The 27,556-nt window shown below is 51.9% G+C and overlaps 1 protein-coding gene across 2 annotated transcripts; it reads left to right on the forward strand.

Annotated features, from left to right (window-relative positions):
- RAB15 (RAB15, member RAS oncogene family) lies at positions 1–27,224 on the forward strand. 2 transcript variants are annotated; one of them, XM_010383710.2, is made up of 7 exons: positions 1–368; positions 20,451–20,511; positions 21,362–21,422; positions 21,871–21,948; positions 22,629–22,718; positions 24,328–24,393; positions 24,547–27,224. In XM_010383710.2, exons 1-7 carry the CDS (start codon positions 245–247, stop codon positions 24,703–24,705), a joined length of 639 nt encoding a protein of 212 aa, XP_010382012.1. In that variant the 5' UTR covers positions 1–244; the 3' UTR covers positions 24,706–27,224. The 2 variants fall into 2 exon arrangements, with proteins under 2 accessions (XP_010382012.1, XP_030786415.1); XM_030930555.1 differs by lacking the exon at positions 1–368 and adding an exon at positions 9,266–9,329.
- Positions 27,225–27,556: the final 332 nt, after the last annotated feature.

The following is a 27,556-nucleotide window of genomic DNA, read 5'->3' on the forward strand; positions in this document are numbered from 1 at the left end:
CCACCGCTGCGCGCCAGCCCAGCCGAGTCGAGCGGGCGCCGCGCCGGGCTCCCGCCGCAGCCGCTCTTCCCGGCACCCAGCGAGCGAGTGGGCAGACGGGCGGGCGAGGCCGCCGCGGGGGCCGGGCCCGGCGTCCTCCTCGCCGCCCGCAGCGTCCCCGGGCGGGCGCGGGCCGCGATGGCAGCGGCGGAGCAGGGCTGAGCCCGCTGCCCGCCCGCAGCCCCCGGCCGCTCCGGCCCCAGCCATGGCGAAGCAGTACGATGTGCTGTTCCGGCTGCTGCTGATCGGGGACTCCGGGGTGGGCAAGACCTGCCTGCTGTGCCGCTTCACCGACAACGAGTTCCACTCCTCGCACATCTCCACCATCGGTAAGGGGCGGTGGCCCGGGGCGCCCCCTCCCTCCCCGCCCGCGGCCCCTTTCCCTGCCGTCCCCGTCCCCAGCTGGGGAGGAATTGCCAGCCCCTCTGGCTGGAGGCGGTGGCGCGGGAGGCCGGAGTCCGGGATGAATCTCGGGGTGAGCATAGGTTTTGGCAGGTGAGGGGGTCCCTGCTGCCTGCCGTCTGGACCAAAGGTGGCGTCTCCCGCCTCTCGCCGGGTAGCCTTCCCTCCCATCAAACCGAGAAACCGGGGATGAGGGGAGCGGGTGTAGGCCTGGGTACCTCGAGCTGGGGTAGCGAGAATCGTAGCCGCTGGAATAACATCCCCACACTCCCAGGGGGAGGGGAAGTAAAGCTTGTGCTGGGGAAAATGGGGTCAGGGTGGAGACCGGAGTCTCTGAGGCGCCCTTGGTTCTGTGGTGACCCAAGGTGGAGCCGGCGCTGGGCGAAGGGGGGAAGAAGAGAGGAGGTACGGAGGGGCCGCAAGGATCGAGTTTCCAGGGCAGAGTTGGGAAGGTAAGGTGGGACACCTGGGGGAGGACACAGATAGGGTGAGGAGCCCCTGCGCCTGGGAAGAGGAGGAGCCAAGTCATCTGTTCTGAGGGAGTCTAAAGAGGTTGGAGGAGTGTCAGGAATACCTGCCCAGACTAAGGGGTCAGAAGGCAGGCAGGACCCGCCTGAGAGCATCTCTCATCTGGCAGTGCTGGAGCCTGTGGTTAGAGGGACAAGGCCCGGTGGCATCCCGGACAGCACTATGATGGGTCACCTATTCTAGGAATGGGTCCATGGCCTCCCCTCTGAGACAGTCTCCCGCTCCTAGGCTGTGAGGGGCCCCCTCCCCGAGAAGTCTGAGTAAAGGGAATTTCATCCTCAGCTGCTTGCCCGGGTCAGCCCTGGAGTAGCCTCTGCATTGCCCAGGCCCCTGGAAACACCTGCTGGCTGACTAGTCATCCATTTGGAATGCTCTCCTAGAAGTCCCTGCTGCCATCAGGGACGGCCCCAGCTCTCAGCTTCCTCTTGAGGATTCATGTCCACGCCATCCCCCTTCCTCCCCCAACACACATTCCTTGCCGAGAGAGAAGTAGGACCACATAGATACAGCCAGGAGGAACAGAACCTTATGGTTAAGAAGCCAGCTTTATTGTCAGAGAGACCTGAGACCTCACTTTGGGGCAAAGCAACCTTGAATATCGCCTAAACTTCTGAGCTTTATTTAGTTTCTCATCTGTAGAATGGGTATAATAATGAGCACCTACCTCCCAAGTTGTTGTCAGGATTAAATAAGATAACGCTTGTTAAGCGCTTAGCACAGCCAGACACATGGTGAGGCTGGAGAAATGCTGATCGTTCTTACTGCTGTTGCCATTATCATTGTGCTCTTAGGGTCTCCTCTCTTTGTTTCACCAACTTTAAGGGTGAAACAACAGGACTTAGGGTCAGGGAACAGAACTTGTCTGTCTTTCTCAGAGGAGCTGTAAGGCCACCTCTTAGGAAACCTAGGAGCTTGGGCTAAGCCGTGGTTTGGGTGAGAGACATTGCAGAAAGAAGGGGAGCCTCTAGACACCAAGGCTCTGTGCCTGCCGGGAGGACTCAGGGAAGAGGCAGGTGCAGGAGAAAGGCATGGGCGTGATGGAGGGAGTGGCAGAGGAACCAGATGGTGTATGAGGACAGGTTGTGGGCTCAGGGACAAAGGGCGGCGGGTTATCCCTTAAGGAAACTAGGAGTGGCTATTTTTGAGAGAGGCCTGGTGCTTGGAACTACTGAGCTATCTCCAGAGAGCTGTGGGCTGCCTGGAAGGCCCTGGCTTTGGCCTGAAGAGCTGTTGTTTGCATCTGCTCTTCTGGTCACATTCCAAGTCCTTCGGGTGACCTGGACTTTTCCCTTTGAGGGTTTCATTCAACCACCTCATTTCAGAAGCTCTGGGACTCCTGCTTAGTGCTGTGGGAGGCAGCCTTCCCTGGGAGACATGTACACTCCTTTTTGAGGGCACCCCTGTTTCTAAAATACCAGGATGGCCCTCTGAGGCTGGTGCTCTCCTTAAAGAGAGTCCATTGCCTCACACCTAATCATCCACCCTTCTCCTTGTCCCTTCCCCTTGTAATCTCCCTTCTTAGACACCTTCTGCTAATAGGTGAACACTAGATAGGTCACAGGGACTTCCTCAAACCCTCCAGGGCAGACCACTTTGGGCACATAGGTGAATCAGTGAACTGAGTAGGAGTGTCTCTGCAGCACTGTCTCCCCTCAAGGCCCTTGGTATATTGGCCTAAAACCTAAAGATGGCTCCCACATTTCTTCCTCCACTTCTGACGGCCAGGTTCCCCCTTCTACAGGACACAGAGGATTCTAGGAGTTTGGATTCCATGGAATAGAAAGAAACCTGTCTTTCTTCACACCAGCCTTTTAAAATCTGCCCCGCTGGGTATCTTAAATGCTTTCTTATTTAAAGCTTATTAAGGGACTTGGGATTCTCCCTTATCTTGGGCGTGTTTTTCAGCATTAACTAAAACTTAAAGGAAAGAGTTGGATGGTCAAGAAAAGCTTTTTCCTTAAGTGATATGGACAGTTTCTCAAGGAGGTAGAAGGGGCAGCCAGGAAACAAATCAAGGAGCCAACGAAATGAGTGCTACCAAGTCATAGTCATTTCATGTCCTGTATGCCAGGATCTGCACTGAGACCGAGAGATTCCCAGATGAATAATACCCACAGTCACTGTTCTCAAATTGGGCATTATCTAAAACACATTACATGACCATGCTGGGCACTGATCGAGGCACCTTTCTCAGGGGCTTTTTTTTTTTTGTGAATTAAGAAAACAAGGTAATTCACCAGTTACTGCCAAGATAGTTTGGCTTCTTGGCTCATGTGGATATCACCTAGGCGGGTACTTTTGTGATTTACTGTGTACTCTACTTTAATGGCCTGCGATCTGCCAGGGAGCAGTGAGAGGCCTCCCTGGTAGACTGAGACACTGACTGTCCCTCCCCCTATCCTTTTCATCTTTCTGGCCTCTTTCTGGCCAGCAGGCTGGCAGGTGGCCCCGCCACTGGCTCTGCCACAGGCATTTCCTCCCTGTGCAGCTGTGCTCGCCTGGCTGGGGGTTGGTGCAGAGGGGTCCCCAAAAGACTATCCTAAAAAATTAATTGAGCATTCACTACCAACCTCTGTGCCGGGCATTTTAGAGACATATCGCAGTCTAAGTTTCCTGCCCACAGAAGCCCATAACCTAGATGGGGAAGCAAGACAAAGGCAAAAAAAAAAAAAAAAAAAAGAGCTAGTGCCAAAATGAGATATCTGAAAGTACTCGGTGAATCACTCTTCAAATGTAAAGGATCGATTATGATCGTTACAGTTACTCTTAATGAAGGTCTCACAGTGGGTATCAGAAGCTAAATTATGATGCAAGATGTACCATGAGGCAGCCGGAGAAGGGCGGTGAACGGGATGGGTGAGTGCTGTTCCCACGACTCCATGCTGTCGGAGGCTAGGGAAGAGAGAGGCCCCCGTGGACTAGAACCGGCAGGGAAGGCTGAAGCTAGGCCTCAGTGTGGGCTGCTCGTCAGTTCCTGCAGCAGAAGGGAGCAGATGGAGTAACATGAGCAGAGATAACAGAGGTGGGATTGAGTGGGTGTCCATGGGGCTCTAGGCAGTTTAGCTGCAACAGAAGGGATTCTTCAGAAAAGCGAGAACATTCTTCTGTTTCTCTCTCTGTCTCCCAAACTATAAGTGCCTTGATAGTGCGACCAAATCTTATTCCTCATTGTTTTCATAGTCCCTACTACAGGGCCAGGCAGATCTCAATGTCTATTGTTAAATTAATGAATGAACCCAGGGATCAGTTGGCAGAGGGCATTGAGAGCCTGGCTAAGGAGGTGGAACATGAACCTTAGCAATGGTAAGAGGGGTTTTGAGTAGGGTACTAATGAGGTTGGCTGGAAGAAGGGGTTAAGACTTGAAGCAGGGAGACTAGTCAGGGGCTGCAGTAGTATCTGGGCATGGAGGAACCTCTGAATGGCCCCTCACCCCCAGTGGTACCAACACCAACTTCCACACAGTCACCTGTTCTAGTTTCCCTCCAGAATGGGGAGTGGTTCAAACCAATCAACCTGGCAACTTCTGAAATAATCTCATGGGACCTGTGCCATGACCAGGTAGGGAGAAGATGTCATACATGTGAACATCTATGTTCAGGGGACCTTTGAGGACGTTTCTGCATGGTGGCCAGGAGTGAGATGATGTAAACCACGAATGGAAACTGAAGACACTGCTCAGGAGTTGTTGGTTTTCTTTTCTTTTTCTTTCCTTTTTTTTTTTTTTTTGAGACTAGGTTTCACTCTGTCACCCAGTCTGGAGTGTAGTGGCACAATCACAGCTCACTGCAGCCTCCATCTCCTAAACTCAATCAATCCTCCCGCCTCAGCCTCTCGAGTTGGGACTATAGGCACATGCCACCACATTCAGCTAATGTTTGTATGTTTTGTAGAGATGGGGTTTCACTATGTTACCCAGGCTGGTCTCGAACTCCTGGACTCGTGATCCACTAGCCTCGGCCATCCAAAGTGCTGGGATTATAGGCATGAGCTACCTCACTCCCTCAGGAGTTTGTTTTCTCCCTCCCATCCTTAGTCTTCCCTGAGTAGACCTGTCACCTACTCCCTGGACCTTTGGTTTTGAAAGCCACCCTCCAGGCTGCACTCCTTCTGGGTGAGGAGGAGGGTGATCTGGTTGGACGAGTTGGGCTGCTGTGGCTTCAGGGTGCTTTCTCAGGTTGGGTTGCTGCTGCTATGTCACCTTTCTCAGGGAGTTTCTCAGGACTGGCTTGGCTGCCTAGGGCAAGGGCTTGTGACTGAGGAGGTGGGAGAAGGTGGGGGTGGGGGGGTGGGGCTAGATCCAAGCCTGGAACCAAGTGACCTAACAGACACTGGGGCCTGTGCTTAGACACTAGGATCCTGGGGTTTGCAGGTTTCTAGACTGAGAGGAGCTGGGGGCAAATGCAGTGTGATGTTTTGAGAGGGTCAGGGCTGGGTCTGTGTCAGCCTTCAGGCAGCCTGAGACCAGTCTCTACCTACTCTGTTCCCCTGGTACCCAGAAAGGAAGGGAAGGTGAGAAGCAGTTAGCAGAATGGAAAGAGCCCAGATTAACATGCACATTTCCCGTGGCCTTACTGGCCCTGTGACCTTCAGACACTTTGATGACATCTTTGTGCTTCATTTCTGCATCTGTAAATTGAAGACGGTAACAGTCTTTCTTAAAGATTGTTGTGAAGATTATAGAGCCTAGCGCACGAAGCACTTGGCAGAGCCCTCAATAAAATAATAGATGCTATCATTATATTATCTTTATTTATTTATTTGAGATGGAGTCTCGCTCTGTCGCCCAGGCTGGAGTGCAGTGGCACAATCTCGGCTCACTGCAACCTCTGTGTCCCGGGTTCAAGTGATTCTCCTGCCTCAGCCTCCTGAGTAGCTGGGATTACAGGTGCACACCACCACGCCCGGCTATTATTATTCCTAGCTATAAGAATGTTGTAGAGATGAATACACTGTTAGTGTGCTGGGAGGTCATCCTGCGTATCCACCACTTGTACCCTCAGTCATTCAGGCGCTCTTCACTGGGCACCAACTACATGCCAGGTGCCATGCTAAGATTTGGGGATACAGTGGTGACCAAAACGGAGAGAAACCAAGGAGCTGGCTTACATTCCAGGGGAGTGCATAGGAAGCTGTATCTCATTTCAGTTTCTGCTCTAGTACCCCCCTTCCCCTGGCAGTGCCAGGGTCTGAGAAGGAAGAGTGAGGTGGTGAGGAGGTGTGAAGCAGTGGGGTAACCTGAGAGGAGAGGATGGGGTGGCCTTGTCTCAAGGCTTGGGCCCCTGCCAGGTGTCACTCTGCCTCAGGCCTCTGTTTCTCCTCCTGACACAGGCACAGACCTGGCCTCCCACCCCTTCCCCAAGGACATGACCTTGGGAAGGAACATATCTGAAGCCCGCAGAGGGTTTCCGCTGCTCTGCGTCTGTGCCACGTTCACAGATCCGCAGATGCACCCACAGCTGGGAGCACCGGTTCCTTCCGCCTCCCTGCACTCCCTGGTTTCTGTTCCTTCCTCCTCCTCCTCCTTCCTTCTCCCTGCTCCCCAAACAGGCTGGTGATGAGCTTTATAACATGAAAGCTAATATTTGGCCATTATCCTTCTACCCTGATTGCCAGCTCTTCCCAGAGTGCCTTCTGTAATCCAATCTTTGCACCGGTTTCCCTGTGAAACTGCCAGTTTTCTGTATAGGCCTCTGCCCTCTCCTAGGGTTTTCTCTCTGATCAGTGAGCTTCGTCAAGGGGAACACAGGGCTTCCTGGACACGTAATTCCTCCCACTGAGGAGGAAGGGGCTAATTATCAGCCCTGTTTTATTTTATTTTATTTTATTAATTTATTTTTTTTTTTTGAGACGAAGTCTAGTTCTGTTGCGCAGGCTGGAGTGCAATGGCTCGATCTCAGCTCACTGCAACTTCCGTCTCCCGGGTTCAAGCGATTCTTCTGCCTCAGCCTCCTGAGTAGCTGGGATTACAGGCACCTGCCACCACGCCTGGCTAATTTTTTATATTTTTAGAAGAGACAGGGTTTTGCAATGTTGGCCAGGCTGGTCTCGAACTCCTGACCTCAGGTGATCCACCTGCCTCGGCCTCCCAAAGTGCTGGGATTACAGGAGTGAGCCACTGCACCTGGCCAACCCCATCTCTTAAAAAACAAACAAACAAACAAAACTTGTAATTAACTGGTCATAGTGGCATGTGCCTGTAGTCCTAACTACTCGGGAGGCTGAAGTGGAAGGACTGCTTGAGCCCAAGAGTTGGAGGCTACAGTGAGCTGTGATCATACCACTGTACTCCAGCCTGGGTGACAGAGTGAGACCCTGTCTCAGGAAAAAAAAAAAAAAAAAAAAAAAAATTACTGAGAACTCTGTGACCATGGCACCATGAACTATAGAAAGGGCTAACAGTTGGCTTTAAAATATGGGTTATGGCCCGGTGTGGTGGCTCACTCCTGTAATCCCAGCACTTTGGGAGGCTGAGGTGGGCGGATCACAAGGTCAGGAGTTTGAGACCAGCCCGGCCAACATAGCGAAGCCTCATCTCTACTAAAAATACAAAAAATTAGCCGGGTGTTGTGGCAGGTGCCTGTAATCCCAGCTACTTGGGAGGCTGAGGCAGGAGAACTGCTTGAACCTGGGAGGTGAAGGTTGCAGCAAGGCAAGATCGCGCCACTGCACTCCAGCCTGGGTGACAGAGTGAGACTCAGTCTCAAAAACAAAAACAAAAAAAGTGGGTTCTTTTCTTTTCTTTCTTTTTTTTTTGAAACAGAGTCTTGCTCTGTCACCAGGCTGAAGAGCAGTGGAGATCTCGGCTCACTGCAACCTCTACCTCCCAAGTTCAAGTGATTCCCCTGCCTAAGCCTCCTGAGTAGCTGGGACTACAGGTGCGCACCACCATGCTAATTTTTTGTATTTTAATAGAGACGGGTTTCACCATGTTGGCCAGGAAGGATGGTCTCGATCTCCTGACCTCGTGATCTGCCCACCTTGGTCTCCCAAAGTGCTGGGATTAAAGGCGTGAGGCACCGTGCCCGGCCTAAAAGTGGGTTATTTTCTAATTGTTCTTCCCTGATTAAAATTTTCTCTTTGCCCATCTTTTCTCTAGGTATGTGCTGACTTCATTCACTCATTTATTCACTCGCTCATTCATTTTTGTTTTTATTTACTCAACTTTGTTGAATATTTAGTGATCTACCTGCTGCCAGGCAGTGAGAGTCTGAAATGAACAGGATGCTGCTTTGCCCTCTGGGAGCTGGCAGTGTAGCTGGGAATCAGACATCCAAACAAGCAGAATATTATGCCAAAGAAATGTCAGGATGATTTGGAATCACAGAGGAGGGAGAAATCCCTCCCGGGGAGGCTGGTGAAGTCTTCGAAGAGGAAGTGACATTTGAGTGGAGTCTGGAAGACGAAGCAGGAGTCTCCGGGGGCCATGGGGGTGGGGGAAGCACACATGCTCTTCCCTGTAGGAGGTGCTGTGGAGAACACGTCGAGGAGGGGCTGCTCCTCTTCAGCTTTGCTAGGGCCAGCTGGAGTAGCTATACCATGGTCATACCAGCTGAAGTTCAAGAAGCCCCTTGTTAGGAGATTGCTTTGCTGACTGTGGGTGAGCGCAGGTGCATCTGGAAGCCCCCTTCTAAGATGTTTGCTTCTGAGTCTTCATGTCCCAGTCTCTTCTTCCCTGAACCTTTTGCTACCAGTCAGCACAGCCCTGCCTGAGAAAGAGGCTGGAGGAGTGAGTGGTCAGTAGCCTGGTGGGTATTGGCCGCCTCTGTGGTGCCCGCTGGCCTAAGTAGCAGGCTTAGGGAGGCGACACCCAGTTCCAGGAGCTGCCAATGGGGAGTGAGATGGGGTGGCTGGAGCACACTGCACATGTCACCAAGGCTCTAGCGAGGTCTGTGCAAAAGGCAGTGGGAAAAGCAAGGGGAAGACCCAGCCTGGTCAACATGGTGAAACCCCGTCTCTACTAAAAATACAAAAATTAGCTGGGTGTGATAGAGCATGCCTGTAGTCCCAGCTACTTGGGACACTGAGGCAGGAGAATCACTTTAACACAGGAGTTGGAGGTTGCAGTGAGCCGAGATCGTACCACTGCACTCCAGCCTGGGTGACAGAGTGAGGCCCTGTCTCAAAAAAAAAAAAAAAAAAAAAAAAAAAGTGGGGGAAGGGGAACTCTGATCCTGATTATCTACTCCATATACTTACTATGTACCTACTATGTACACAGGAACGGTGGGCTTTACGCATGGCATTTATTCAGTGTATAGAGATCTCAGCATCACATAGGAGCGGGGAGTTCTGAAGTTGGCCTTACTGGCATTTGAGAAGTTTCTTGGTGCATTCTTCAGGTTCGCGCCTCCAGACAAGTGTAAGTGCTATTGAATGCTGACTGTGTTCCAGGAACTAGGCCAGATGCTAGAAGACACGCAGTAAGCAGTACAGATGCAGGTGCACATGTGAGGGTCCCCACAAGACCTGAGAGAAGGGAGGGGCCTTGCTGCAGTTCCCCTTTTGTAACAAAGGAGACAGTACCATTGACCCTCTTCCTAGGAACTGTGAGTTTGACTGAAATGTGTCCTGCCACAGGATCTTTGCTGCTGCTTCTACCTGATTCTTTGGATCTCCCTGCTGGTACCTTCTTGTCGTTCAGGTCTCAGCTCGAATGTTACCTCCTTTAAAATGTCTTCTCTGGCCAGCCAGTCTAAAGTCATTTGTGCTTGGAGTCTCCTCACTCTCTACTTTATCCTGCAGTTGCTTCTTATCACATATGGCTCTCTGAAATTAGGTATTCATTACTTACATCTGTCTTCCCCACTAGAATGAAGCTCTGATGAAAAGGATCTTTCTGTGCTGTTCATAGCTTGTCTTCTAGTACCTAGCTTAGTTCCTGGCACATTGTAAGCATTCAATAACAGTTTGAATGAATGAATGAACAAATGAAGGAATGAATGAATGTTCCTAGAGGACTTCCATTCTTCCCTGAGGGAAGTTATAGGTAGTATTGGTTTCTTAGGACTGTTTTTTGTTTGTTCGTTTGTTTGTTTGTTTTGTTTTTTGAGACAGAGTCTCACTGTATCCCCCAGGCTGGAGTGCGGTAGCACAGTCTTGGCTCATTGCAACCTCTGCCTCCTAGGTTCAAGTGATTCTTGTGCCTCAGCCTCCCGAGTAGCTGGGATTCCAGGAGCCTGCCACCATGCGTGGCTAATTTTTGTATTTTTAGTAGAGATGAGGTTTCGCCATGTTGGCCAGGCTGGTCTCGAACTCCTGACCTCGGGTGACCCACCTGCCTTGGCCTCTCAAAATGCTAGGATTACAGGCATGAGCCACCACACCTGGCCTGTTTTTTTTTTTTTTTTAAGACAGAGTCTTGCACTATCTCCCAGACTGGAGTGCAGTGGCGTGATCTCAGCTCATTGCAGCTTCAGCCTCCTGGGCTCAGGTTCAGGTGATCCTCTTACCTCAGTCTTCTGAGTAGCTGGGCCCACTGGTGTGTACCACCACACCTGGCTAATTTTTTAATTTTTTGCCTAGACGTGGTTTCATTATGTTGCCCAGACTGATCTTGAACTCCTTGGGTTCAAGCGATCCTCACACCTTGGCCTCCCAAAGTGCTGGGTTTACAGGTGTGAGCCACCATGCCCGGGCTTGAGACTCTTAAGATGATGAGGCTGGAGGGAGTGCTTGAGCCCTAGAGATTCCTTACTCCAGAGTGCCCTTGCTGCAGAGGTGGCCCTGGAGGGTCACTCCAGCAACCTGGCTGAGCTGATGGGCATCATCTGATACCAGCTCTGACCTTGAACAACAGGCAACAGGGACCTTAGTCTAAGGCACTGACGCCTCATCTCTGCATACACCAGAGATGATGAGATTTGGGTGGGGACACAGCTAAACCATATCAGCTCCCGGGATCCCTGTGTGAATGGGGTCTTTTCTGGTGTTTTAGGGTTGCACAGGGTGACCTCTTTAGAGGTGACCTCCTGCCACAACCCACAGGAGGTGCACATGGCCTGCACATGCTGGTTTCCTGCAGTGGGAGGGGCTGGGGCACTCCTGGGACCTGTGCTTGGTAACTGGAGCTGGCCTGGCCCTGGGGATTGGGTGTCTGCCTTGGGTTTCAGGTGTATTCGGTTGTTCTTCATTGTGGAGTCTCATTACTAATGAAAAGCTCAGGTCGCACTGCTGGTCCTTTGGGCTGTGATTGATCCTGGTGATAACATTTGGCACCCAGAGGCAGCCCTGTTTCCACTGAAGCATGTGGTGCTTGGCTGGCAGGCAGGCAAGCTGGCACCTGCCCTTAACCCATGAGGTGCTGGCCCGCTAGTAGGCACACCTTACTTACCTGTGCCAGAATTTAGGTTGTAGCCAGACTCTGGGAGCCATCTGGGCCCACAGGGGGCGTCATTTCCTCTTTTCATTGAAACATTCCAGCTGAGTGTTGGCTCGGGCTTCATCTCTGCCCCACTCTCCTTCCTCTCCCCAACATAAGCCTCCTTCTATATCCTAGAGCTCTTTCCATTTCCCCTCCTGCAGCTCTGCGCTCGCTAATCTCATCTTTCCCTAAGGGGCCTGAGAGCTGCTTCTGCTAACATTTAATAAAGCTCCGTGTGCCAGACCCTGTGTTATGGGTTTCACACCTTATCTCACAATCTTCAAAAAAAATTCTCTGAGAATTCTCTGTCACCCCCACTTTACAGGTGAGGAAACTGAGGCAAAGATAGGCTAACTGGCTTCCCCAACACCGTGCAGGTAATGAGTGATAAAGGCAGGACTGGAACCAAACTTGACCTCCTATTTGTGCTCTTAATGGCCAGGCCACTCTGTGTCTTGAGCCATACTTCCTCCATGTTTTCTAGGGCTTTCTAGGGAGGGAGACAGTGATGGGAAGGAGTGTTCTTTAGTGTGGATGTGCCCTGCCTCCTCCTTTCTGTAAGCGTCACAGCACCTCCACTGCTGAACTGGGGAGGCACCAAGTTCTTCCCTGTTTGCCTACCCAAGGCGAGCTAGCTTAGGAGCCACATGAGTGCCGGGTGTCTCCCCTGTTACATCCCTCTATCCTGCCCCTGCCCCCCGTGCCCAGAGGAGGGCCCTGCCTGTCTTCCCAGTTCTCCAACAGCAACACTCTCCCAGCACCCTTGAGCTCCAGTTGTGGCCTGGCAGCTGCCACACAGCCAGAGTCAGAGCAGGATGAGGATGGGGCCCAGGGCTGCCTCAGGCCATGGTTGCATGGCACCATCACTTCACTGAGGAGCTTTTCTTGCCAATGTCTGTGAGGCATCAGGTGGCAGGACACGTCCCCCTGCTCTTAAGCCTCGGGCACACAGCCCTTCTTATGCTCTCTGGGGTTGGGGGGAGATCCCCCTCATGGAATTGCTTTTTTTTCTTTCTTTTGAGACAGGGTCCTGCTCTGTCACTCAGGCTGGAGTGCAGCCTCAACCTCCCAGACTCAAGTGATTCCCCTGCCTCAGCCTCTCAAGTAGCTGGGACTACAGGTGGACACCATCATACCTGGGTTTTTGTTTGTTTGTTTGTTTAATGTTTTCTAGAGATAGGGTCTCACTTTCTTGTCCAGTCTGGTCTTGAACCCCTGGGCTCAAGCAATCCTCCCACCTCGTCTTCCCAAAATGTTGGGATTACAAGTGTGAGCCACTGTGCTTGGCCTATTTATTTATTTACTTGGAATTTGTTTTGGAATTGCTTCTTTTTTGTTTGTTTGTTTTGAGACGGAGTCTCGCTCTGTCACCCAGGCTGGAGTGCAGTGGCCGGATCTCAGCTCACTGCAAGCTCCGCCTCCCGGGTTTACGCCATTCTCCTGCCTCAGCCTCCCGGGTAGCTGGGACTACAGGCGCCGCCACCTCGCCCGGCTAGTTTTTTGTAATTTTTAGTAGAGACGGGGTTTCACCGTGTTAGCCAGGATGGTCTTGATCTCCCGACCTCGTGATCTGCCCGTCTCAGCCCCTCCCAAAGTGCTGGGATTGCAGGCTTGAGCCACCGTGCCTGGCCTGGAATTGCTTCTTTTTTTTTTTTTTTTTGAGACGGAGTCTCACTCTGTCGTCCAGGCTGGAGTGCAGTGGTCGGATCTCAGCTCACTGCAAGCTCCGCCTCCCGGGTTTACGCCATTCTCCTGCCTCAGCCTCCCGAGTAGCTGGGACTACAGGCGCCCACCACCTCGCCCGGCTAGTTTTTTTGTATTTTTTAGTAGAGACGGGGTTTCACTGTGTTAGCCAGGATGGTCTCGATCTCCTGACCTCGTGATCCGCCCGTCTCGGCCCCTCCCAAAGTGCTGGGATTACAGGCTTGAGCCATCGCGCCCAGCGGAATTGCTTCTTTATGCCTGGCACTATGCTGGCACTATGTGGCAGAGATTTAAAAAACAAGCAAACAAAACAAATGCTTTGTCAACCACAAAATGTATTCTCTGCCCCTTAGGTTCTTTTTGTGTAATTGAGACTAGAAGACTAAAATAGGGGCAGTAAGGGCAGGGAGCGATGGTTTAGGGGTCTTCCTTCCAGCCCCCTTGTTGAAGCATCTAGCCCACCAGCTTGGGGGAGCCATTAGGCAGCAGTGGCCAATCCTGAGGCACTTCAGGTTCACTAAGAAAAGGGGCATGCGGATACCCATGGGCTGAACTTGGAGTCTGGTCTGGACCTGTGGCTGTGCTAGGATCCACTGTCCCCAGCCCCAGCTGCAGTCAGCATGTTCATCATCCTTAGGCCTCTCTGCTTCTTTCTGCATGTTTGTCTACCTCATGCCCTGCTCATTACCAACTGGTCAGTCCCCTCTGCCCCACCTGGAGTGAGCTGGTTTGATTGGCTTAGCTAAGCTTCCTTGCCTCTGCTGGCCAGGTCACCCTGTGGGTCACCAGCAAACCTGTTAATGGTCCAGTGTGAACCTGCTTCTCCACAAAAAACATGCTGCACCCAGCCCTGCTTCTCTGAGCTGAGGTTTGGGGCTGAGTTGTTCTAGCCAGAAAGGTCCACAGGGTGTGGCTGGCACCATGATGGGCATATCTGATGTGCCGGGAAAAACAATCAGCTGCTCTCCATGCTTTGGATACCTGGTTGGGAGAGGGCCCGTCTTTCTGACTTTCTCCTCCTGGGGCTCCTAGCGTCTCCGAGAACCTCTGCCAGAGCTGTGTAGAGGTGGTTTGCTTGTTTCTTAACACTTCTGTGCCCTATTTCTTTCTGTACCCAAGAAAGGAAGTAGACTGTCTTATAGGGACACTGTCAGGGTGATGAATATGAACTTACTGGAATCATGAACCATGCCAAGGAGCAAGGAGAAAATAGGCTATGGTGGGTGTCTTAGTCAGTTAGGGCTGGCTGCTGTAACAAAATGCCTTTAGCTGAGTAATTTAAAGCAAGAGAAATGTGTTGCTCACAGTTTGGGAGGCTGGGAAGTCCAAGATCAGGGTGCCAGCAGATTCAGCGTCTGGTGAAGGCTGACACCAGAAGTCTCTGTGACAAAGGTGGCACCTTCTAGCTCCGTCCTCACATGGCCGAAGAGGGAACAACTCCCTCAGGCCTCTTTTATAAGGGCATTAGTCCCACGCATAAGGGCTCTCACATCACGACTGAGTCACCTCCCAAAGTCCTCACCTCCCACCAGCACTTTACTGGGAATTAAGTTTCAACATGGGAATTCTGGAGGAACACAGACCTTCAGACCATAGTAGCAGGCTTCTCCCCGTGTGCACCCTGCCTCACTTCTAGATGCTGCATAATGTCAGTGAAACCCCGATTCTACTAAAAATACAAAAAATTAGCTGGGTGTGTTGGGTGCCTGTAATCCCAGCTACTCAGGAGACTGAGGCAAGAGAATCACTTGAACCCAGGAGGCAGGGGTTGCAGTGACCTGAGATCGAGCCATTGCACTTCAGCCTAGGTGACAGAGCAAGACTCCATCAAGAAAAAAGAAAAGGTATCAGGTATGCCAGGGTGTGCGGGAAAAGGTGGTAAGATTCCTCAGCCTCCCAGGGTTGGGAAGCCTCTGGCCGAGTGAAGTATACCCTGGGTAGGTTTTAAGACACCACCTTTCCCGTCTAGCTCAGCTGTGGGATGTGGGAACATGAGTCAGTTACTTGGCTTCCCTGTGGCTCACGATGATAATACCTACTTCTGCCTACTTCATGGGACCCGCATAAGAGCTGAGGGATTCCATAGCTCAGGGGTGTGCTATAAAGATAAGCACTATGCACCTGGGTGTGGTTCTGAAACTTCCTTGTGCCAAAGAGTAGGGCTGGGCGAACCCTGAGAATGTGCATTTCTCACACACTCTCTGATGCTGCTGATGCTGTAGTCCCTTGGCTGGCAAGGGTAGCTGGATAGCAGGGACCGGGACTCTAATGCCTTCCACTTCAGGGTTTTCTGGGCTGGTTTTCCTGACTCCCCAGGAAGCCTTTATTCAGCAGAGGGAAGGTAGGAGTGAGAGGACTACACTGTCAGTGCTTCACAGACATCATTTAATTTATCCCACCACAGTCCTTGGGAGGGAAGTGGTATTCTCCTTCTACACTTAAGAAAATGGACCTGGTGCAGAGGCTCATGCCTATCATCCCAGCACTGTGGGAAGCTGAGGCGGGAGGATCACTGGAGCCCAGGAGTTCAAGACTAGTCTAGGCAATACAGGGAGACCTCATCTCTACAAAAACTAAAAAAAAAATTAGCTGGGGATGGTGGTGCACACTTGTAGTCCCAGCTACCCAGAGGCTGAGATGGGAGGATCTCTTGAGTGCTGGAGGATTGAGGCTGCAGTGAGCCATGGTTGCACCACTGCACTCCATCCCTGGCAACACAGTGAGACTCCATCTCAAAAAAAAAAAAAAAAAAAAAAAAAAACAAAACAAAGCTAGGAGAAGTTAAGACTTGCCTGAAGTTACACAGCAAGTGCCAGAACCAGGATTTGGACCAGGTCTTTCTGACTCCAGGCCAATGGATGTTTCTTCCATGACATATATAGCTCTTGAACCTTCTTCTATCTAGTATTACCCACAGTGCTGTTAAACATACAGGTTTCTGGGCCTCAGCCTCAAATTATGATTCAGTAGGTCTAGGCAAGTCAAGGTCATTGTTTTTGTTTTTGTTTTAAGTCACCCCAGGTGGCCGGGCGCGGTGGCTCAAGCCTGTAATCCCAGCACTTTGGGAGGCCGAGACGGGCGGATCACGAGGTCAGGAGATCGAGACCATCCTGGCTAACACCGTGAAACCCCGTCTCTACTAAAAAATACAAAAAACTAGCCGGGCGAGGTGGCGGGCACCTGTAGTCCCAGCTACTCAGGAGGCTGAGGCAGGAGAATGGCATAAACCCGGGAGGCAGAGCTTGCAGTGAGCTGAGATCCGGCCACTGCACTCCAGCCTGGGCAACAGAGCAAGACTCCGTCTCAAAAAAAAAAAAAAAAAAAAAAAAAGTCACCCCAGGTGATTCTAAAGCTGAAGCTCTGCAAAGCACACATTGAGAAACAGAGAACTCTTGTGCTCCCTCTCTTGACACTTCAGGTGCAAAACTTTTGTCCAAATGTAGTTCTCAAACTTATGCATGTGTGAGAATCACCAGGAGAGCTTATTGAAACTGACTGCGGGGCCCCATACCTAGAGGGCCTGATTCTATACATCTGAGGTAAGGCCCAATAATTTCTTTTTCTTTTCTTCTTCTTCTTCTTTTTTTTTTTTTTTTGAGACAGAGTCTTGCTCTGTTGCCCAGGCTGGAGTGCAGTGGCACGATCTCAGCTCACTGCAGCCTCCACCTCTCGGGTTAAAGCGATTCTCCTGTCTCAGCCCCGCATCCCAAACCCGCTCCTGAGTAGCTGGGATTACAGGTGCCTGCCAGCATGACCAGCTAATTTTCATATTTTTAGTAGAGATGGGGGTTTCGCCATGTTGGCCAGGCTGGTCTCAAACTCCTGACCTCAAGTGATCCACTCGCCTCAGCCTCCCAAGGTCTTGGGATTACTGGCGTGAGCCACTGCATGTGGCCGGAATTTGCATTTCTAATAAGTCCCAGGTGATGCTGATGTTGCGGGTCCAGGGACACACTTTGAGAACAGCTTGTCACTCAGGCAATATGTGGGCAGTAGCATCATCTTCACCTGGGAGCTTCCTGCAGCGTCTCAGGCCTTGCCCCACACCTACCGGATCAGAATCTGCATTTTAACTCAATCCCTGCGTGATTCTCATGCACCTGGAAATTTGAGAAATATGCCCTTAGAGGTGCCAGAATGTTAAAACACTGGAGGCAGAGATAGATGGAGAATATCTCTTCTTCCCACGGATACTAAAGATGCAACAAAAAGGGCTCTCTGGGTGTGCACCCAGGTGGGGCTGATGAGGACCCAAAAGAGGCGAGATGTGGATAGAGGACTCTTCCCTGAGGGAAGGCAGAGAGAACAGAGGAAAACCTGAAGAAAGGAGGTGGCTTCAGAGGAAAGGCATTCATCTGGGCCATAAAACATCTGAGAGTACAGGGGTGGGGAGGGGGTGCCCTGGAGCTGAAGCCTTCAGTGGGAGGACAGTGATAGGTGAACACGCATGTGAATAAACAGTTTGCTAAGCAGCTGTGAGGGCTGGCCAAGGTGAGAAAGCATCCGTCTGCAGAGGCCTCAATAAGGCCAGTGTGTTGACTTTGTCCTGCAGTGCTCAGCAGTGGAAAAAACCAACAGCCACGTAGGGAGAGGGAAGGAGCCACGATGGGCACGGGTTACTGGGGCCAGGGCTTGACTGGTAGGTGGACACAGCAGAAGGCCCAGGCTGTGTGGGAACACAGCGCAGAAGCAATAGATTCCTCTTGAAGATCCTTGGGCTGTTAACCTTTTTTTAAATTTAAGAAAGGTTGTATGGGTGGGGAGGGAGGAAGGAAAATCCTTCAGAAGACATAGACTTAGTCTGTTTCTTCCATCATATGTGAATGCATATGGATAGCCAAAAGGTGAATAAAACACGTTCCCAGGTGGCCAGTGAGACCTAGGTTGCAAGATGGTGGGGTGTGGGTGAGGCCACGGAGTGCTGTGAGCCCCAAAATTCCCCAGCCTTGGTCCCCTGCCACATAGCTAAGAAGTAAGGGAGGAGGGAAGGAGTCACCACTCAGCCTCACTTCCAGTGGAGTACCCTGTCTCCTTGTCAGTCCTGTCTCTGGGGACAGTTGCCTGCTTTCGTGTCTCCCTCCATCCCCTCTTCTCTCACAGGGAAAAATTCACCTTAATATTGGAAGTTCCTCTCCTAGCAAAGTCCTTCTCAAGCATCCACAGGCAAACAGGAAACTAAGCAGAGTTAGGGCTTCCATGCCTAGCCAACTACACATGACTCTCCTCTCGCTCCCCTAAGAACCAGTGCAAGGGGCAGAATGGGCTCTGGCATAGCTGGACCTGTGTTGGAATCTCTGCACGTGCTGTGCTGACCCTGGCTAGCCGTTGACCTCTCTGAGCCCTTGTTTCCTTTCCGCTAGGCTCTCTGGGGGCAGGGGCCACGTCTTTTTCACTGCTCTGTTTGCACTGAGCACTACGCGGGGCACATAGGAAGTTCCCGTAAACGTTTGTGGGATAAAGGAAATAAAACCTCTCTTCCTGTCCCCCTTGTGATGGCTTTGCACAAGGCACTGTCCTTGGCCAGGTTTGCTAGGCTAGTGTGAGGATAAACCGGGTATATTACAAATTGGAGAAAATTTCTCGTTCTTCTTGGGAGAAGGTGCTATATCATGAAACAAGAATGTCTTGATTCCCTTCTATGCCAGGTACTGGGGAGAAACAGGTGCCTGATAACTACTGATCCAGGCAGGAATAAGCAGACTACTGCCTCCCATGGCCTGATGCCTCTCTCCTTCCTTCCTTCCTTCTTCCCTCCTCCTCTTCACTCTTTCTCTGCACACACGGAAGAATGGCTGCCAGGCATTGCCCATTTGGAAAAGTACAGCTCAATGGGTATGAATCAGCTTGGGCAGGCGAAAAATGATTCACATCTGACCAAATCGATTTAGTTCAGGTTGTCTGTTCTGCATCTTTTTCCCCTTGTACTTAAATGATGATTGGTCTTGATGGTGGGAAGGAAAGACAGAATTTAATTTGTTTGCCTTGTAGAAAGCTGGGGACAGCACGGATAAGGCAAGATGTCTCCCATTTGGCAAATAACTGATGCAGAGGTGGAGTGGCAGTGGTGATGGGGATGCTGGCACCTTCAGGCCTCCTGGGCCGGGCAGTGCAGCTGGTGGTAGACGGTTCAGAAGTCTACCATGTTCCCATCTGAAACTCGTGGCTGATCCTGCCACTCCTGACCTTGCTCCAGGGAGTACACAAAGACGTAAGCTTAATTCACCCACCAGACGTAGCCCTTGAATCCCTGGGCATAGTGCCTGGGTATAGTCAGGGTTGAGGAGAGGCATGGTGAGCAAAACAACCTCCCTCATCTCTCTGTTGTCACTCAGAGTCGAGCTGGCTACTGCTGGTGGTGCTGACTTCTCTTGCTGCAGATTTCTCCAATATGTTTCTGCCCTGGACACGTTTGTCAAATCCCTTGTGTTTCTTGTGTCTCGTGGCAGCTTAGCTCCTCCAGCCCTTGGATGAAGAAGCATGGGAACACTGTGCTTCCTCTCCCTCTCGCAGTGACATGCCATGCCACTGCCTCTTCATCTGGTCCCATGACAGTCACTCACAAGCACCCGCATGTACCCAGCCCTGCACTAGCTCATGACAGCTGTAGTCAATTGGGTCAGGTGCTGTATCTCATCCGGCCCCCTCAGCAACCCTCTGAGATACTGGTAACGTCCCTGATGAAGACATTTACTGAGGCGGAAATGGAGGCTCAGTGAAGCAAGGTGCCTGATGTTATAGCAATGAGCTAGGAGTGGCCAGAGTGAGGAGATAAGCTCAGGCCTGACGCCAAAGCCCATGCTCCTTCTAGTCAACCACAGCACCTCCTGTGGTGAATGGGTGAGTCAACAACCAAGATGCATGAGGCCTTCTTTTTGGTGGGCCTTGGCTGGGTGCTGAGGCTTCAGGTACGATCACGGGTTGGAAGAGCCCTCCTCTCTCCACAGTCTGGCACTATGACCCCTTCTGGTTATTAACAAGGCAGAGAGAGAGAGGGAAGAAAGCAGGCAAATAATGCGGGTTGCTATTCCTAGAGATTAGAATTTCAGGAAGGATAAATACAGCATTCACTCCAGAAGTATAAATAGGAAGACTTCACACATGACTAGAATGAGACATGTTTTAAGTCTGTTGAGTAAGGCAGTGATGAAGTAGATGTCCCCAGATTCACTCTCCTCCTGCTGGTCCCCCAGGCCCTTTACTTTTGGCAACTTTCAGCTCAGGGAGGAAGGAAAGCCCCTTTCAAAGCTTCAGATACTTAAGGTCAGTTCCTGCTTAAAGAAGGCCTTTACATTACTTCATCCCTTTGCCAAATTAAACTGAAAGGAAACCTTTCAAGTGTGATTGATTGCATGGTCCTTTCCTGTTCATTTCTCATGGGTGCCCTTTCTAACTTTCTTGCTTTCTTCCTTTCTCCAGGTGTTGACTTTAAGATGAAGACCATAGAGGTAGATGGCATCAAAGTGCGGATACAGATTTGGTGAGTTGGCGGGGAGGAGGAGGAGGCAGATGTAGGAGGAGAGTACCTCGGGCTGCTCCTTAGCTGCCCCTGCCATGTGTAAAATTCCTAGGCTTCACCTGGGATAACTGGCCACCTCTATGATGGCGAGAAGCAAAGTCTCAGAAGCCCATCTCTTCCTAGGAGCCTTAATCTCCAACCTCTAAGAAACTTTATGGGATTGACTACAAGCACCAAAGGGCAGGAATGAGAAGGAATTGGCACACTAACCATGGGGAATTTTGTCTCAGGATTAGGCTCTGCCCTTGGGCTGTGCCACACTGTGTTAAGATTGGAAGGAAGGAGGCTACACCCCCCCATCATTTAGGGGGAGACCCTGAGAGAGTTCCTCAGGACAGCACGGTGCAGTTTCCACAGTAGCAGAGGGTGCTGCTGTGGCTCTCTGCCTGAGTCCTGGAAGCACTGCCTTTGCCAGGGTTTAGAGCTCCCTCTCAATTCCACAGCAGTATGGGCACTGCCTTCAGAGGTCCCATAGGGACTGGGGGTGTGGCAGCATCCCCTGCCAACTCCCATCCAAACAAATCTGGCCACAGTGGCCAGATTCCAGAGAGGTGTCCAAGGCCTGTTCTGGCTATGGCTTCTGGTGTCTGCCAGGAGGGCAGTTGGCAGGAGGGGCCAAGGCCCTGAAGGCCTGGTCAGCACCAGCACAGATGACCAGGCCTCTGACTGCAGATCCCCATGGGGATCCAAGCACCCCTGGTTTTTCACCCTGCAGCTCCCCAGTTTTTCCTGTAAGAGGACAGCTCTGCTCTTCCCCTCCCTGTCTGTTCCCATGGTCCCTGCTCTCTGAGGGACTGGCTTTCTCCCACAGGGACACTGCAGGGCAGGAGAGATACCAGACCATCACAAAGCAGTACTATCGGCGGGCCCAGGTAAGCCACCACGTTGAGGGTTTCAAAGTGGGAAGGTGCCACCCACATTCCCAGCTCTGGGTATCTGAGATGTCTGTGCCACGGATCCCCTAAATACGGTTCGCCTGCTTGGAGGAGTGCAGGGCATTTTTCAGCTGTTCACTGATCATTTGTCCGTCCACTGTTCATGGCTCAGTCACTGCAAGCAGCCCCTGCCCTCACCTCTGATTTCTGCCCTCCATCCTGGGTCAAATATCCTGGTCATAGCATGTGGTGCCTTCCTGCTGTAGGGAGTTCTGTGATGGGCCTGGGAGGCGGCAGTGGTGGGGTCTGAGAGAAGAGACATTTCTGGATGCTGAGCAGGGAGAAGGGAGAGTGGGACCCAACCTTTAAGGTTCCACGGCCCTTCTGGCCCCATGACTGCACCCTCTCTGTGCGTATCACATCTCTCTATTTCTCTCTCTCTCAGGGGATATTTTTGGTCTACGACATTAGCAGTGAGCGCTCTTACCAGCACATCATGAAGTGGGTCAGTGACGTGGATGAGGTAGGAGATGCCACCTCACTGCCGGGGCGCAGAGAGGGTACCTCACCGGGGAAGGCAAGGCGAGGGCCAGATGGGAAGGCCGGAGCTCTCAGGGTGGGCGAGCAAATGCTTCCAGGAAGCTTTGCCTTCCACAGCCCTGGATGAAGACCTCTGGGTGAGTAAGACATGGGGAAGAAACCGAAGCTGCCATGCCCTCACTCTCCATACCCTGCCAGGCCTCCATGGCTGTGTCTTCCCCAGAAATGAATTAGTTCCAAGTCTTCCCTGTGAGCAGCTTCTTTCCTGGAATCTTGGGACCAGATGGAGTTGCAAGATTGGGATCTAGTGCTGGCTCTGCACAATTGCTGTGGAGCTTGGGAAGCCATTTGAATCCTCTAGGTCCCCAATTCCTCTAGAATGAGGGCTGGACTTACATCCAATGTCCTTTCCAGCTCTGATACCAGTGGTCCAACCCAAGGAAGCACCAGTCTTAGCCAGAGTGTCTTCTACCCTGAGCTGTCCCCATGATACCCTTGAAGTCAGCCATGGCACTTGGGGAAGCCTGGCACCTGCATCCAGTCAGCTCACCCTGTCCCTAAGGCTCTGGAATTGGTGGTGGGCTGGAGGCAGTGCAGACTCTGTGGGGAAAATGGGGCCGGGGGCAACACTCACTGGCCATTCTGCCCATCCTTTGTCCCTAGTACGCACCAGAAGGCGTCCAGAAGATCCTTATTGGGAATAAGGCCGACGAGGAGCAGAAACGGCAGGTGGGAAGAGAGCAAGGGCAGCAGGTAAGTGGAGGGAAAAGGCAAGTCCACCCCAGGTCCTCTGCTGGGCCTCCAGGGCCAGTCCTGAGCACGGGGACCCAGGGGTGGGTTCCCCATCAGCAAGTCCTCCCAAGTGCCCCCAGCACTCCAAGGCCCTGGGGGAGTGGCCATCCTCGGAAGGCTTGTTCTCTGGGTTTCAGGACAGAAGCCCAGAGATTCGGGGTCCATCCAGAAACAAAGATGTCATAGGCAGCAACTCTCCCAAGTCCAGGTCCCCAAATACAGGATTGCCCTCTGCTTAAGAGATCATCCCGGTGTTAGTGATGAAGGACTTCAAGTTGTCAACTTCTTCTCTGACAGCATCCAGGCCTAGCTGCCATGTTATGGTCAGGAAATGATCTCCCATCCCACCCCACACTCCCCCACTCCTGTCCTTCTTACCCAGGAAAGAACCAGGGAGGCAAATGAGGAGACAAAGAGCCACAGTTGGAGAAGCCATGGGGGCAGAAAGGGTAGGAGGATGGCACTGAGGAAATGTCCAAGCATGCAGGGAGACCATCCTCCCAGAGTGCAGAAAGAAATATTGGTCATTATTTTTTTCTTTTTCTTTTTTTCTTTTTCTTTTTTTTTTTTTTCCGAGACGGAGTCTCGCTTTGTCACCCAGACTAGAGTGCAGTGGTGCCATCTCGGCTCACTGCAACCTCTGCCTCCTGAGTTCAAGCAATTCTTCCGCCTCAGCCTGCCAAGTAGCTGAGATTACAGGTGCATGCCACCACGCCTGGCTAATTTTTTTGTATTTTTAGTAGAGATGGGGTTTTGCCTTATTGGCCAGGCTGGTCTCGAACTCCTCACCTCAGGTGATCCACCAGGTCTTCCAAAGTGCTGGGATTACAGGCGTGAGCCTCCGCACCCAACTAAGATTGGTATTTCTGAGACAAGTTATCCACCCAGTCCATGGATCTCAAGAGTTTTCCTTTCCCTTCTTAGTCAGTAGCATTCCATTAGTAATTAAAATGAAACTGATTGGTAATAAAATATAATACATGGTCATTGACCAATACATTGGTCATTTCAACCAATTTGAAAGTAGAGGCAAAGCCTACTAGGATAGTATTTATTGAGCACTCTATGTGTGGCACTGTGCTAAGCCAAACGCTTTTAAGTGCATGACCCCATTTAATCATCCCATAACCATGGATGGGAGACACTCTCAGTCTCCTTTAACAGAAGATAAAGCTGGGGCTTACAGAGAATGAACAACTTGTCCAAGGTTGCACAGCTAGCCGTCGGTGGCAGTGCTGCTATTCAGGTCTGGGACTGTGGGACTCCAGAGCCCATGCTTTTTATGAGGATGCCACACTGCCACAATGGATGGTGTCTTTATCTCCTGATATATGATTGTGTGTTGAGGGGTGTGGGGTGGCAGCTGGAAGAATGGAGAGGTGTATTTGTGGAGGATCTTCCCCCATTCTCTGCTACCCTGTCTTGGAGCTCCCAGTCCCATCTGAGAAATTATCTACTCTGAGAAATCGTCACAACACAGCATGGTTAAGTGCAGTGGCAGAAGCCTGTGCCTGGTTGTGTGGGCCCCTCCCCTGCCTTACTCTCTTTCAGAAATGTCCTTCTTTTGCAGCTGGCGAAGGAGTATGGCATGGACTTCTATGAAACAAGTGCCTGCACCAACCTCAACATTAAAGAGGTGAGAGCCCTGGCGACCAGGCACCTGCTCTCAGGCCGAGTCCAGCAGAGGCGGGAGGAGAAGCCATAAGATGGACCTCATCCCTTGGGCCCCTGCAGGGTTGCCAGAGGAGAGGAGGAGACACTGGACTAACCTGTGCCCTTTGGTTTCCAGTCATTCACGCGTCTGACGGAGCTGGTGCTGCAGGCCCATAGGAAGGAGCTGGAAGGCCTCCGGACGCGTGCCAGCAATGAGTTGGCATTGACAGAGCTGGAGGAGGAGGAGGGCAAACCCGAGGGCCCAGCGAACTCTTCGAAAACCTGCTGGTGCTGAGTCCTGTGTGGGGCACCCCACACGACACCCCTCTTCCCTCAGGAGGCTCGTGGGCAGACAGGGGAGCCGGGGCTTTGCCCTGCTGCTGTCCTCTTGTGTGATGACCCTATTGAGTATCAGTAGCCACTACTCCCCTTGCCTGGCCCTGAGAGCGGCTCTGCTGTCATCTCAAGCAGCCCCTGCCCCCAGCCCGTCCACTCTGGAGTGGTCTTCTTCAGCCTGTTTCCCCAGCCACAGGCCATTATGACCCCCACGATGTGCCGCAAGCACCGACTCACCACCCTGCACCCGCCAGACAACAGCCAGGGCTGGAGTCCAGGCCACTTTCAGCTCCTCCTTTCTCCGTGCATCCTGTCTCCTCTCTGCTTTTTCTCTCTTCCCCTACTTCTTTCTCTGACCCCTCCCCTCCAGTGCGTTTCGTATCAAAGCCCCTCAAACCCCCTCCCCTGTGTGTCCTGCTGTATGGCGGCTGCTGCAGCTCGCTTTCCTTCCTTCCTAACCTGTCCGAGGGGATGGACCCAGTCTCGTGGGGAGGTTCCACCCTTGGATCCAGGAAGAACCCTCCACCCTGCCTCGTGGGTGGGCCAAAGGCTACAGGGTGCTTCTTCCTCTTACCCTCCCCACTGTCCCTTGTGTGCCATGGGCCTGCCTCCCCAGTGACCTGCGAAAGTGGAGCATCGAGGTAGGAAGGAAAGGGCAACCGGGGAGTCCTTGAGCCTGGGGCCGCCCTACCTCTACCCACTCCCCTCCAGAGCTTTGCCCTTGCTTGGCTGCCCGCCTGCCTCTTTGGGGAACTGAGCTCAGAGGCAGGTGCTTCAGAGAAGGAAACAAAATGAGGGGTGGCAGGGATAAAAAGTCACCTCCATTCTCTACCTCCCATGCAGCATGAACACAATTTCTCTCCACCGGACTCCTGAATTTAAAGACGTGGACCAAGGCCTGTGGGTACTCCAGGGGCAAGGAGGCCCTGGGGTCAGTGACACTGTCAGGCCAACCATGTACTCCAGAAAGGGCAGCATTTGGAAATGAAGGACTTATATCAGGTTAAGAATAAGGGAGAGCTGGCCAGGGATGGCAGTTTGCACAGCAGAGGGGAATGTAGCAACAGCAGGGCCTCCTGGGCCCCATCTTCCATTTCTTAGGTAAGAAGAGCATTTCCTCAGACTCCCAGAGGACTGAGCCCAGTCTTCAGCAACCAAGGTTCTCCTGGGACCCAAAGTTTATGGGAGAAGGGCAAATCCTTCATGGGAAGAGAGAAGGAAGGCCCTGGGTAGAAACGCTTGGTGCTGTTCTCTTCGGCCTTTAAGACAAAGCACTCATCTTGCCCTCTAGCTCCTGATAGGCTTGAGGGTTTGCCAACTGCACTGTGGCTACAGGTGGAGGGAAGAGGACTCCCTCCTCCAGAGTGCTATGTTCAGGAAGTTTCTTTAACCCCATATGGCCCAAGAGTAGCTTGTAGGAGGCCCTTTGAAGATGGAACAGGTAATTTACCAGTCCTACTGGGGTTTCTGCCCGCCTTCCCAAGGTGGGCGAGGCCTAGGAAGAGGGTTGTTCTTAAGCCACACATTAGCTGCATTGCGTGGCTGCAGCCAAAACAAAGAACTGGGTATTGAGCATTCATCAACTAAGGACCAAAATCCAGGGCACACATATGTGAAGGATAAGAACCCCACTTCCTTACTCCTCCAAAAAGAGGTGGGGATAGAACCACCAAACCTTTCCTCCTGACTTACCAAACCAGGAAACAGCAGGAGAGCGTGGCTCAGGACTTAGGGACAGGGTGTGGGTTAGATAGTGGAAAGCAAAGGAGAGCAGGAAGTTATAAATCACTGCTTAATGAGAAATGGAGAGAGCTGACTCTAGGATGAAGCTGTGACTAGGCTGGAGTTGCTTCCTTGAGGATGGACTCCTCAGTACCAAGACCTATGCCACATCACACTGGGGCTAGGGAGGTGGGTGATGCCAGCCCTCTGTCTTCAGCCAGGGACTTGAGAAGTTATATTGGGCAGTGGCTCCAACCTGTGGACCAGTATTTCAGCTTTCCCTGAAGATCAGGCAGGGTGCCATTCATTGTCTTTCTCTCCTAGCCCCTTCAGGAAAGGAGGACTATATTTGTACTGTACCCTAGGGGTTCTGGAAGGGAAAACATGGAATCGGGATTCTATAGACTAATAGGCCCTATCCCCACAAGGGCCATGACTGGGAAAAGGTATGGGAGCAGAAGAATCGGGATTTTAGGGTGCAGCTACGCTCACCCTAAACTTCTGGTGGCCTGGGGCATGTCTTGAGGCCCAGACTGTTGAGCAGGCTCTGCTGGTCTGTTTACTCGTCACCACCTCTGCACCTGCTGTATTGAGACTCCACCCAGCCCCAGGCACGCCACCTGCTCCTGAGCCCCCACTATCTCCCTGTGACGGGTGAACTTCGTGTACTGTGTCTTGGGTCCATATATGAATTGTAAGCAGGGTTCATCTATTTTAAACACAGATGTTTACAAAATAAAGACTACTTCAAACCACTGGTGTGGCTGCCTGGATGAGTCCCTGGGGGTAGGTCTCACTTGGACCCTGGCAGTGATGTGAGAGGGAGAAAGGCAGTAGAAGCGGCTCCAGAAGTGATGAAGGCAACAGCAGTTGTCTTCCCTTCTCTACCTTCCCTAGCGCCACCTGCAGGGAGGCCCAAAGAAAAGCCCCATTGCCCTGGCACTGCAGAAATAAGATGAAACACAGTTATCGAGAGGATGCTGAACATCTACGAGCAGGAATTTTTTTTTTTTTTTTTTTTTTTTTTTGAGACGGAGTCTCGCTCTGTTGCCCAGGCTGGAGTGCAGTGACGTGATCTCGGCTCACTG

The sequence above is a fragment of the Rhinopithecus roxellana genome, chromosome 5 (assembly GCF_007565055.1).
Source record: "Rhinopithecus roxellana isolate Shanxi Qingling chromosome 5, ASM756505v1, whole genome shotgun sequence".
Classification (NCBI taxonomy): Eukaryota; Metazoa; Chordata; class Mammalia; order Primates; family Cercopithecidae; genus Rhinopithecus; species Rhinopithecus roxellana.